The 12,454-nt window shown below is 51.9% G+C and overlaps 1 protein-coding gene across 1 annotated transcript; it reads left to right on the forward strand.

Annotated features, from left to right (window-relative positions):
- The first annotated feature begins 143 nt into the window (after nucleotides 1-143).
- Nucleotides 144-9,732, forward strand: CNPY3 (canopy FGF signaling regulator 3). Its single transcript, XM_038554101.1, has 6 exons — nucleotides 144-413; nucleotides 4,589-4,712; nucleotides 5,769-5,865; nucleotides 8,298-8,420; nucleotides 8,677-8,794; nucleotides 9,127-9,732. The coding sequence occupies exons 1-6, from the start codon at nucleotides 251-253 to the stop codon at nucleotides 9,339-9,341; spliced, it is 840 nt and encodes a 279-aa protein (XP_038410029.1). The 5' UTR covers nucleotides 144-250; the 3' UTR covers nucleotides 9,342-9,732.
- Nucleotides 9,733-12,454: the final 2,722 nt, after the last annotated feature.

The raw sequence follows: 12,454 nt of genomic DNA on the forward strand, positions 1-12,454 counted from the left end.
AAAAACGATCGCCCTCCTATTCGCTGGAGGACAAGCCCCGGAAAGCCCATTGGCTGCGTGGTCCGCGGGCCGTCGGCTCCGGGGGCGGGCCGAGGTGGCCGACGGCGGGAGCGGAGGGCGGGGGGGCTCCCTGTTGCCCTGGTTACGCCGAGGCACGTGCGCAGTCCCGGAAGCGGCTCCGGGAAGCTGCACAACGCGCGCTGCCGGAGGAAGCGCCGCCGGGTCCGCTGGGGTCGGGTCCGGCTGGGCCATGGAGCCGTTGGCTGAGCCCGCACCCCGGCCCGGGCCCCGTTGTCTTCTGCTTCTCTCCCTGTTACTGTTGCTGCTGCAGCTGCTGCCGGCCCCGGAGCTGGGCCCGAGCCAGGCGCAAGCGGAGGAGACCGACTGGGTTCGACTCCCCAGCAAATGCGAAGGTGAGGGGCCGGGGCCCGCGGGGAGTATCCTGCCGGAGGGGCGGGGCGAGCGGAGGAGGGGCGAGGGGCGGGGGGATGGAAGGTCCTCGGCTCCTGAGCGGGAGCCTCTTCATGAAGCCGCTGCACGCCTGGCCCTGGCTGGACGCTGGGGACCGGGGGGCGGGCCGGAGGGCAGGTCTCGGTGCACCTGGAGCTCTCAGATCGGCACAAAAGAAGCAGTTCTAATGCAGGGTGGTAGATGCCATGTTAGAGTAGGTAACGGGCTGTGCGGGCCGGGTGAGGAGCATCTGATCTAGCCTTGAGATGGGGGAAAGCCTAGAGGTGGAGGGAAGTCAGGGCTTCGTATAGGAAGCCCAAACGGTAATTAGGAGTTAGCTGGGCGAAGAGAAGTGAAAAGAGAGGGTCTCTCGGGAAACCACAGATGCAGAGGCCCAACGGGCTAAGAAAGGACAAGTTTGAGGAACTGAAAAGGTCCGTATGACTGTTCTTAGAGGAGGAAGAAGAGCCTGAGACTCTCCCGTTTTTGCTCTCACCACAAGCTAATCTGTATCATTGATAGACTTCCCCAGTAGCCGTGAGCTTCTTGAGGGCAGGGACTTTGTCTCAGGTATTTATTCACGCAGTGCCTGGTGGGCACCCAGTGAGTATTTTTGGAATAAAGACGAATAAATGGGCTGTGGGTGTATGTGGAGGAAGGAGAAGGGTCTGAGGCCTAAGGGGAGAAGAAGAGAGGGCCACTAGGAGACACCAGTAGATCTAGCCTGGGGGAATTTGGTGAGGCAGGAGGATTTTAGGAACAAGGAGAAAGTGAATCCCAAAGATAGAGAGGTGGAAGCGTAGAACTTCAGAGAGAGAGAGAGAGAAAGAGAGAGAGAGAGCACCAGCGCCTAAGCCAGTGATCCACGACTATGAAGGGTCTACCTTTTCTCCCTGCCCTCCAGTTTCTTTTTTTTTCTCTCCAGACCTTCCCAGTCACTCCTTCTTTGCCATCTCCATAACCCCAAACCCCTCTGAAAGTTGGCTATAAGTCCATTTCATCCCGATTCAAAGTGTACAGCAGGCCAGATGTTCCCTAAGCACTGGGAAGTGGGGGTGGGGTGGATTGAGACACATAATCCTTTCATTTGAGAGATGAAAGATGAGATGCTTCAGAGATGAGCCTACTTCACTGGGAGGGCTCCCAGTGCCGGTTCTAGTCTGTACCTTGTCCCTCACTCCCACGAAGAGGCAGGCAGGGAGTTGTGATGCTCTCCTTTCACTCTTGCTGGAGTCCTAACCTATATGGCGTGGTTTGAGGGTTTCACTTCCTCCCCTTGTTTTCTTAGCCCCTAAGAAGGGGCTATTCTCATAGCCTAAGAAGCTTATATTTCTTTCCCTTAGGAGGCAGTCACAGATCCAGAAGCATAGAGCTAGCATAGTCCAGCCTCATTTTGTAGATAATTGATAAAGATTAATTCAAAAGGGATTTTCAGTTACAGGCTGGCTTGGCAAAGTCTTAGGCTCCTCTTAATAGTGTATTTGTTTTTATTTATCATTGTTGCACCTTTGTTATTAAATGCTGACTGTATCTCGCCCACAAAGCCTGCCTCTTGGCTCAGTAGCCTGAGTGGAATAGGCCTTGGCACAGAGGACAGAGAACCTACCCAGAAAAAGAGTAGGTGGGTGTCCATGAGAGTCTGGGATCTGTGCCATGAGTCTTCTCACAGTCTGGTTCTGGATGGGATCCTTAGAGGGGGTCTTGAAGAGGTAAGGTTTGGAAGAGTTGGGAAGCAGGGTTGTGGTTGATGGGCACAAGAGAGAAAGGAGGTTCCAGCTCCCCAGGACCTGGAATCCTAAACCTTAAGGGTGTGGGAGAAGGGGGCAAAAGAGCCAGAAAAATGATGAGCTCACTCAGGGTGCAGAACAGAGGTGGGAGGGGGACAAGTATTCCTGGATAGAGAACCAAGGAGGTGAGCCACCTCAATTCATTGCAGACTCTGAGATCACAGCTTATATTTTGGAATTTTCATGTGTTCCAAATTCTACAAGCACATCTATTAATGTGTATGTTATAAAATTATACCAAGCAAAGCCTTCAGGGATTTTTTTTTTTTATGATGAATTGCTCCTCTACCAAACTCTGCTGTCAGTGTTATAACAATACTGATGCCATTTAACCTACAGATTGTATTCATTTAGAGGCATCAGAAGCTGCTCCATTAGTCTCTCAACAATATTAAATATCCAACACTGACAGAGTCATAATATTAGAGAAATAAAGAAAAAAAATCCAATTCATGACACTCACTTTGGGTACCTTTATAGTTAGGGGGACACAAAGTGACCGAAGGCCCTTAGTGAGAGCCTGGATCCTGTAGAGATCCAGATGCAATCAGAGCAAGTGGGATGGGTCTGGAAGAGCTTTTTCCAGGAGGAGGAGGCTTTTAAAGTAAGGTCGTAGGGGACCTGGGTGGCTCAGTCAGTTAAGTGGCCCACTCTTGGTGTCAGCTTAGGTCACAATCTCATGGGTCATGAAATCAAGCCCCTAGTCAGGCTCTGCACTGAGCAGGGAATCTGCTGGATATTCTCCCTCCCCTGTTCTCTTGCTCTCTCTCAATAAATAAATCTAAAATAATAATAGGGGATCCCTGGGTGGCTCGGCGGTTTGGCGCCTGCCTTCACCCCGGGGCATGATCCTGGAGACCCGGGATCGGGTCCCGCGTCGGGCTCCCTGCCTGGAGCCTGCTTCTCCCTCTGCCTGTGTCTCTGCCTGCCTCTCTCTCTCTCATGAATAAATAAATAAAATCTTTAAAAAAATAAATAAAGTGAGGTTGGGAGAAGGGGCAGAAAAGCCCATAGAGGGCATTAAGTGCGCTCCCAAGGCCTCAGACAGATCACACTTTTAATGGCAGCACTCCCTGTGCAGTGGCAATTACTCATTTACACCTGTGTCTACTCCACTGGACTATATGTAGAACGGAGGAGTCTGTCTTCAGCTGTGAATTCTCAGACCGTGCCTGGCTCATCAGAATTGCTTAATAACTGTTTGAGGAAGAGTAAGAGGAAACAGAACCGGTAGCAACAAGGCCTCGTGAGGGCATGGAGCAGATTACCTGGGTGGAAACAGAGAGCTGGTGTCGGAACAGTGTATGAAACCACGTCGGGCAGCCCGGGTGGCTCAGCGGTTTAGTGCCCCCTTCAGCCTGGGGCGTGATCCTGGAGACCCGGGATCGAGGCCCACATCAGTCTCCCTGCATGGAGCCTGCTTCTCCCTCTGCCTGTGTCTCTGCCTCTCTCTCTGTGTCTCTTATGAATAAATAAATAAATAAAATCTTAAAAAAAAAGGAAAGAAAGAAACCACGTAATAAAACTGGCGGACAAGACATCTGGGAACAACTAGGGAAATCTGAATGTGGTGATATTGGAATTGGTCATTTTCCGAGTATCCGTATGATTTTATGGTTGAGTAGAAGAAAGTCCTTGTCTCCATGAGGACTTTTGGAGGGGTGGAAAGATCATGATGTCTGTGAGTGACTTTCAGAATGGTTTAGCGAAGACAACGTACACGTTGAGATCCTGCTATCATAGTATTTTATAATATGTATTGGAGAGATTGTGGCAGGTCATTAACAAACTGTTGAAATGAGTGGAAGATATATAGTCATTCATTGTACTCATTCAGCATTTCTATATGTTTGAAAATTTAAAAGTAAAATGAGGGCAGCCCCGGCGGCTCAGCGGTTTAGCGCCGTCTTCAGCCCAGCGCGTGATCCTGGAGACTTGGGATCTAGTCCCACGTTGGGCTCCCTGCATGGAGCCTGCTTCTCCCTCTGCCTGTGTCTCTGCCTCTCTGTCTCTCTCTCTCTCTGTGTCTCTCATGAATAAATAAATAAAATCTTTTAAAAATTAAAATAAAATAAAAGTAAAATGATTATGGGGGGAATGATTATGGTGGCAGGGGTCGGGAAAGAGCTGGGGGAACTGGAGTCAGCAGGGTAGGGACCAGGACTGGACACAGGGCAGTGAATATTGGAGCTAGGTTTCACCCAGCAATGTCCATGTGGTGGCCTGTGGGGGAACTCCCACCCCGCCCTGCCCTGAGTGGGAGAGTCATCTACCCTGCTGTGCTTAGCTGGGACCAGGCTTCCATCAGACTCACATGCACCCAGTAGGCTGTGCTGTGTCTCCCCCACCAGTGTGTAAATATGTCGCCGTGGAACTGAAGTCAGCTTTTGAGGAAACCAGCAAGACAAAGGAGGTGATTGACACAGGCTATGGCATCCTGGATCGGAAGGCTTCTGGAGTCAAATACACCAAGTCGTAAGTGAAGGGGGTACCCACTGGCCTGGCCTGCTTTGTTCCTAGGAGCTTTGGTGGCTTGAAGTTCTCTCTCCCTTCTGGCTAGGCAAACCCACCAAAGGGAGGCAACTCTAGCCAACACTTAGCTTTGCCCACTGGTTTTGCCCCAACTGATTGTGTGGTCTTCATAAATCCCTTCATTCTGCTGAACCTCAGACTTCTCATCTGTCAAAAGCAAGAGTATTGGACTTTACCTCATCCCAGACTTTTGGATTTCATGGGACAATGCAAAAAAAAATTTTTTGATTGGTAACTTAGGAAAACCAGCTTTTAATTTTACCAGGAATAAATATTAAAAACAAGCCAAAAAAACAAAAACAAAAAAACCCTTCCTCAGCCTTGATCATCCTTTCAAAATGAAATATTTTGACACCAAAATCTAATACATTTTGCTATAGAAAAACATCTAAGGACGCCTGGGTGGCTCAGAGGTTGAGCATCTGCCTTTGACTCAGGGTGTGATCCTGGAGTCCCGGGTTCAGTCCCACATCGGGCTCCCTCTGGCTCTGTCTCTCTCTCTCTCTGTGTCTCTCATGAATAAATAAAATCTTTAAAAAAAGAAAACAACATCTAAATACTGAATCACTTAGCTTTATTTTTTTTTTTTTTTATTTATTTATGATAGTCACACAGAGAGAGAGAGAGAGGCAGAGACACAGGCAGAGGGAGAAGCAGGCTCCATGCACCGGGAGCCCGACGTGGGATTCGATCCCGGGTCTCCAGGACCGTGCCCTGGGCTAAAGGCAGGCGCCAAACCGCTGCGCCACCCAGGGATCCCCACTTAGCTTTATTTAAAAAAAAAAAAATGCCTTCCCATAGAGCTGTTAAAATTTTGTCTCTCTGGTCTGTGTTCCAGCATCTCAGAGCCCCCAGACTAGATGACCTATCTTCCTTCCAGCTCTGACTTCCCTTTGGTGAGATGTGCAAGTGCTGGGGTAGCAGGGCTGGAGGGACGGACCGCTAACCCACTGGGCCTCGGAGAGGAGCTCAGCCCCTCTTGCACTGCTGTCTCTGCAGGGACTTACGGTTAATCGAAGTCACAGAGACCATATGCAAGAGGCTCCTGGACTATAGCCTGCACAAGGAGAGGACCGGCAGCAACCGGTTTGCCAAGGTTGGATTTGTGCTCATCCTTTGTCCCCACTGGAGTGAGGCCTACGTGTGTCTAAGTGGTCTGCTGGTGCGGGTGGGATTTTTAAAGGTCATGCTTGGGGAGCTTCCCTCCTTGGGCTCTCCCCATTCTTCATCATCAATTACTGTTTGCATTTCTCCCCTCCCGAGTGCCCTGACTTTTCAGTGGCAGTAGGCACATTCTTGACCTGGGCCATGAGGCTTTCCCTCAGCCTCAGCCTGAAATGCTGCAGGGTGGCAGTGCCTGTGGAGGCCTGTATACTTGCTCAGGAAGAGCTCAGGGGGTACAGAGCTGTGGGGTTTAGAGGAGATGTCGGAAGACACAGGCGGTGGGGGTTGGGGTGGTCGCCTAGTGCCTCTGGGCCCACAGGGACCCACCTGGACCTCTCTCTGGGTGGCTGTGTGACATCTAATGCACTTATCATGTGCATGAATGCCTCTGTCCCTGAAGAATGAGCTTCTTACCTCAAGGCCCATAGTGCTTTGTTTCATCATCTTTAGTACCTGGCACATGGTAAGAGACTTCCTTCCGTATTTCTCCACCCAAGTACCCTTCTAGGAAAGTTGATTAGTCAGAAATCCCTAGGAAACCCAGAGGGAATAGTCTTAAGCAGCAGAAGTCTTAGACTTAATCTTGAAAATTTAGGGGTGCCTGGGTGGCTCAGCTGGTTAAGCGGCTGCAAAGAGAGAGAGTCTCAAGCAGACTCAGTGCCAAGTGTGGAACATGATGTGGGGCCCATGCAGAGCTCAGTTTCACAACCCTGAGATCAGACCCAAGCCAAAACCAAGAGTCAGACACTCAGTTGCCCTGGGCATCTGACTCTTGATCTTAGGTCAGGTCTTGATCTCAGGATTGTGAACTCAGGCCCTGCATTGGGCTCCACACTAGGTGTGGAGCCTACTTAAAAAATAAGATAAGGGGATCCTTGGGTGGCTCAGCGGTTTAGCACCTGCCTTTGGCCCAGGATGTGATCCTGGAGTCCCGGGATCGAGTCCCACATCAGGCTCCCTGCACGGAGCCTGCTTCTCTCTCTGCCTGTGTCTCAGCCTCTGTCTCTCTGTCTCTCGTGAATAAATAAATAAAACCGTTAAAAATAAATAGATAGATAGATAGATAGATAGATAGATAGATAAAATAAAATTTATATGAATTTTGTAGTCTACTCAGTAATAAACCCATGTTTTGCTTTAACATAAAAATGTTAAAAAAATGTTAAAAACGGGATCCCTGGGTGGCGCAGCAGTTTGGCGCCTGCCTTTGGCCCAGGGCGCGATCCTGGAGACCCGGGATCGAATCCCACGTCGGGCTCCCGGTGCATGGAGCCTGCTTCTCCCTCTGCCTGTGTCTCTGCCTCTCTCTCTCTCTCACTGCGTGCCTATCATTTAAAAAAAAAAAAAGATGTTAAAAACTATTTTCCATAGCAATAAAATTAGAAACAACCTAACCAAATTCACCAGTGGTTAAATAAATTGGTATGGCCATTCAGTGGACAAAACAAAGAATGAGGTAGCTCTTTATGGATCGAATTAAGATTGTTGGGACGCCTGGGTGGCTCAGTGGTTGAGCATCTGCCTTCAGCTCAGGGTGTGATCCCGGGGTCCTGGGATTAAGTCCCACATCAGGCTCCTTCCATGGAGCCTGCTTCTTCCTCTGCTTGTGTTTCTGCTTCTCTCTGTGTCTCTCATGAATAAATAAATAAAATATTTTTAAAAATTATTTTAAATGAATTAAGATTGTCTTCAGGTCCGTTATTCAGTAAAAAAGGCAAGGGACAGAACAGTGTGTCTGATATATGCCGCTTGTGTAAGAAGCGGGGGCGAGGAGAGGAGGATGTATTTGTATGTATATTTGCTTTTATTTGCAGCATCACCTCTGGAAGGATAGAGGAAATAGACTGTGTGTAGGTGTAGTCTCCGGGGAGAAGACCTAGGTAGTGGCAGAAATATTTTTACAGAACCAAGAGTCCTCCCTGCCTCCCCTGTGTCCCTTCTGACCCAGGAGAGACACAAGCCCTAGGAAGAAACCGGAGCAGGGAGTGGGTCTAGACATGGGAGAGTGAGTGTTCTTAGCCACACCGAGGGGAAAGAGCCAAGTCACACTTAATTCCTGGAAAAGGAGTATGCATGCAAAGGGCCTGAGGGAAACAGCAATCCTGTTTGAAAGGTTGAGGTATGGGAAGGCAAGTAGGGGGTGTCGGGGTGGGTGGGTGGATGTAGGTGTGTATATAGGTGTGTAGGGGGTGTGGTGTGGGAGGCAGGCCCGAAAGAGGGAAGAGGAAGGTGAGGTCAAGCTTGAGAAGCCTTGGAGGGTCCTGGATTCTCAGAGCTGGGTCTTTGGGCCTTCAGCACCACCTGGAGAGGAGGGTGGGAGATGGAGAAGGCTCTCTGCCTCTCATGCCTGGTTGCCTCTTCCAGGGCATGTCAGAGACCTTTGAGACCCTGCACAACCTGGTCCACAAAGGGGTTAAGGTGGTGATGGATATCCCCTACGAGCTATGGAACGAGACCTCTGCGGAGGTGGCTGACCTCAAGAAGCAGGTATGGGCCCCTCGGCCCTCAGAGGTTACCCTGCCTCACAGGGCTGGGCGGGGACCGGGTCTGTGGCTGAGGGAGGCCACCAAGAGCTGGGGGGATGGGGGGCTTTGGTCAGGTCGTCTTACCTCTCTGGCTTCAGTTTCCTCAGGGGAATCACAGCCACCTGCCTGTCCTGCAGTGGGCTGTGAGACTCAGCTGAGCTCCCCCCGGGAGCGAGTCAGAGCTGGGCTTTGCCAATGCGACGTGTTGTGATTCATAGTGCGACGTGCTGGTGGAAGAGTTTGAGGAGGTGATCGAGGACTGGTACAGGAACCACCAAGAGGAAGACTTGACTCAGTTCCTCTGTGCCAATCACGTGCTGAAGGGCAAGGACACCAGTGAGTCTGAGGGAGGGAGAGGGCGGGGGTGGGGGGACACTCCATTTTACCACCTGCTCCCCTTCAGGGGAGGTGGGTAGGGAGAGGACAGAAAGGAAATGAGATCTAGAAGGCGTCCTAGCGTCTCTACCCCTGGGGAGCTTGTGATGGGAGGGAGTGGAGTAAGGGGTACTGGAACCAGGTGCGGAATAACATGCAGGTTCCTGAGACGCCCCCAGAGGGGCCTGGGACAGGGTGCAGGGACTTGACGCCGGTCTCCAGGTCCATGTGCTGCCTCTGGGGCCCCCAGTCCGTACTCCTCACCCAGCCAACCGTGTTTCTCCTCACCCCAGGTTGCCTGGCAGAGCAGTGGTCTGGCAAGAAGGGGGACACAGCTGCCCTGGGAGGGAAGAAGTCTAAAAAGAAGAGCAGCCGGGTTAAGGCATCGGGCAGCAGCAGCAAACAGAGGAAGGAGCTAGGTGGCCTCGAGGAAGACCCCAGCCCTGATGAGGATGAGGGCATCCAGAAGGCATCCCCTCTCACACACAGCCCCCCCGATGAGCTTTGAGCCCAACCCAGAGCCCTGCGTACCGAGACCCCTGAGCTGGAGGCCAGAAGAAGCCAGGCCGCAGCCCTGGCAGGCGGGACAGCCGTCCTGCTCCAGGTCCTCCCTGCCCGGCGTTCTGCTACTAAGAAGGACACAGGCCCGGGGAAGAACTTGCCGCCTCCCTCTGCCAGGCTGTGTGATTGCACGCCTGCCCAGGACTCCAGTGTGGACCCAGGCGGGGCAGGGCGCCCCGGCCTTCACCTCCCCTCACTCCTCTCCAGCAGGGAAGCAAGACTGCGGGCCACTCCAACCCTGCTCACCCGCTCCTGTGGTCACCTTGCACTCTGCCTGGCCCCCCGCACCCCCCACTGGGGCTCACAGAGTAAAAACGTTTTGGCCTTTTTTGTTCAGATTTTTTAGTCCCCTCCAGCTCCTCAGAGGAGCCCGCAGCCCATTTGCTCTTCCTGCCCTCACCTTCCAGCCGTGGGAGCCAGGGACAGAGAGGCAGTTCCCATCCTCCCATTACTGAGGCTGGCCGACCAGCTCTGGGGAACAGGGAGGGCCCAGGTGGTTTTTGGGTGAGGCCCACCACAGAGCTTTGGCCCTGGCCCTAAGCTGCCCTTGGACTCCCTGAGCTCCCCAGGCCAGGAGGGGCCTCACCTGTGCCCTGGGCACCTGGCTGCCCTCCATTCTCTCCTCTCTCCCCTAAGGCCTTCCCATGTCTTGTGTAAACTGTTTACTGCTGACCCCACCAGACCCCGCCCCTGTCCATCTCCATCCGACCTACTTGTTGGTCTTGAACCTTGCTTCGCAGTGACCACAACTTACCAAGCTCTGCTCTTTCTTTCTTTCTTTTTTTTTTTTTTTTTGTTTAAAGATTTAATTTATTCATGAGAGACACAGAGAGAGGCAGAGACATAGGCAGAGGGAGAAGCAGGCCCCATGCAGGGACCCTGATGTGGGACTCAATCCCAGGTCTCCAGGATCACACCCTGGGCTGAAGGCAGCGCTAAACCACTGCCCAGCTCTGCTCTTTCTAACTGTGCCTGGAGGGGAGGACACCCCAGCCCCCCAACAGCCGGTTACACCATGTTCTCTGAGAGCAGAGGAGGAACAGGTAGGCTGGCCTGTAGGGAGAGGTTGTGGGAGGCCTGGGCACCTCCCCATTCTGTCCTGAGGGCAGGGGTCAGGGCGCTCAGTAGCAGCGATGATGACAACTGTGCTTCAATGTGTGTGTCAATGATGACACTCACAGTGCTTTAGCTTTGAACCCTCACAGCTCCCTTGGGATGGGTGCCATTAGCCTCATTTTGCAGAAGACAAAACAGGTTCAAATTAAGTACAGCCCAAAGTCCTGCTGTTAGTAAGTGTACGACTGGTACTCTGACTCTGGGCCCATGGTATTTCCAGTGCCCCAGAGCTGCCAGCTGCTTCCCCCAACACCTGGCACTGGTGGTGTGACCTGCATTGAACTGGTTTGGTTTCTTTTTTTTTTTTTTTTTTTTTAAGATTTTATTTATTTAATTCATGAGAAACACAGAGAGAGAGGCAGAGACACAGGCAGAGGGAGAAGCAGGCTCCATGCAGGAGCCCAGTGCGGGACTCGGTCCCAGGACTTGGGGATCACACCCTGAGCCAAAGGCAGACGCTCAACTACTGAGCCACCCAGGTGTCCCTGAACTGGTTTGGTTTCTTTGCCGTAACTCCACCCCTACCAGCAAACCTCTTCTTAAAGTAAAGGAGGAAGCAGCTATGGCTTCTTAGAGACCAAAGTGGAAGGTCCTGCCAGCACTGGGCCCCTGTCAGGCCCCCTGTGAGCACCCACACAGACCTGTTCATGCTTCTGGCCTGGGCCTGGTCGGCAGGAAGGGGTGCACTCTGGAGCACCCCAGACTCCTGCTCCAATAAAATGCTCCAGGGTCTGAACTGGGGGCGAGGGGCCCCTTTGTAGCCTGGGCTTAGGCCATCTTCTACCCTGAAAAATGGGACAGCGAAGGCCAGAGAAGGTAGAGGAGTCTGGAAGCTTCTGAAAGGTCCTTGGAGAAAACTTTTTTGATTTAGCTGCCCTGTGCCCACCCATCTAGGATTGGTACTGCCCCCTCTTGAAGAGGCTGTGGGCAGTGAGATTCCAATCAAGACTCTGGTCCCTCCCTGGACTCTGTATTGGGGCTGGGGAGCCATTTGCAGCCCTCTGGACTGTCTAGGATTTCATGGATAATCTCTGATTCCTGTATTGTGTCACTATCCCTCAGCACTTGAGTGCCTGACTTACATCTGTCCCCAGAGCTTCATTGGTCCCTACAGTGGAATGGGACAAAGACCTGTCCCCTTACTGGGGCGTGGGCCCAGTGGCCCAATCCAGGCTCAATCTGAGACCAGAGGGCAGACAGCACTGTGACTGCTTTGCTCTTTGACCTGTGGCTGCTGTGTGAATAGCACCTTCTTTCTCCCCCTGCCCCCCACAAGGGCCAGGCATGTTGCACACACACTAGCTCTCTACCCACCTACCCCAGCAGGTAGCCTCTCCCCTGGCCCAGCCTAGAAGAGCCAGAGGCGAGATCCAGCTTCCCAGGTTTTCCTTTTCCACTCTCCACCACACATCTAGACCTTTCTGAGCTTGAATATTACTTCCCACTTTCCCACACCCCTTCTCTCCATAAGGTGAGGGGACTGGCTGAGCTCCAGTTAAGCAGATTTTAGTCCCTTTATTAGAAATCCTGTTAGAACAGAGTTTCTTAAACTCACCTGAATATGAGTGTCATAGGGAATGTTTGTTAAACGTACAGATGTCTGGGCTCATCTCAGATCTGCTGGTTTAGGGACCTTTGAGTCTGCATGTTTAACAAATCCCATGGTTCTTCAGATGAGGCCAAGTGGAACCCACTACAGCAGGAAAAACAGGGTGTTGTGTGAAGAGGGGGCAGGACCTCAGTGAAGTCAACGTCAGGGTCTTGTCCTCAGAAACAACTAGTCAGAACTCCAGAGAGGATCTGTCTGCCAGACACCTCAATCATCCAGAACCCCAAAGGCTGATGGACTAACCAGAAAGCTGTTGTGTGTATTTTTTTTTTTTTTCAGTTCAGTGATGGAAAGAACTACAGACCTTAGTAGTGAAGTTTCAGGGGTGGGGGCTC

The sequence above is a fragment of the Canis lupus genome, chromosome 12 (genome assembly GCF_011100685.1).
Source record: "Canis lupus familiaris isolate Mischka breed German Shepherd chromosome 12, alternate assembly UU_Cfam_GSD_1.0, whole genome shotgun sequence".
In the NCBI taxonomy this organism is placed as follows: domain Eukaryota; kingdom Metazoa; phylum Chordata; class Mammalia; order Carnivora; family Canidae; genus Canis; species Canis lupus.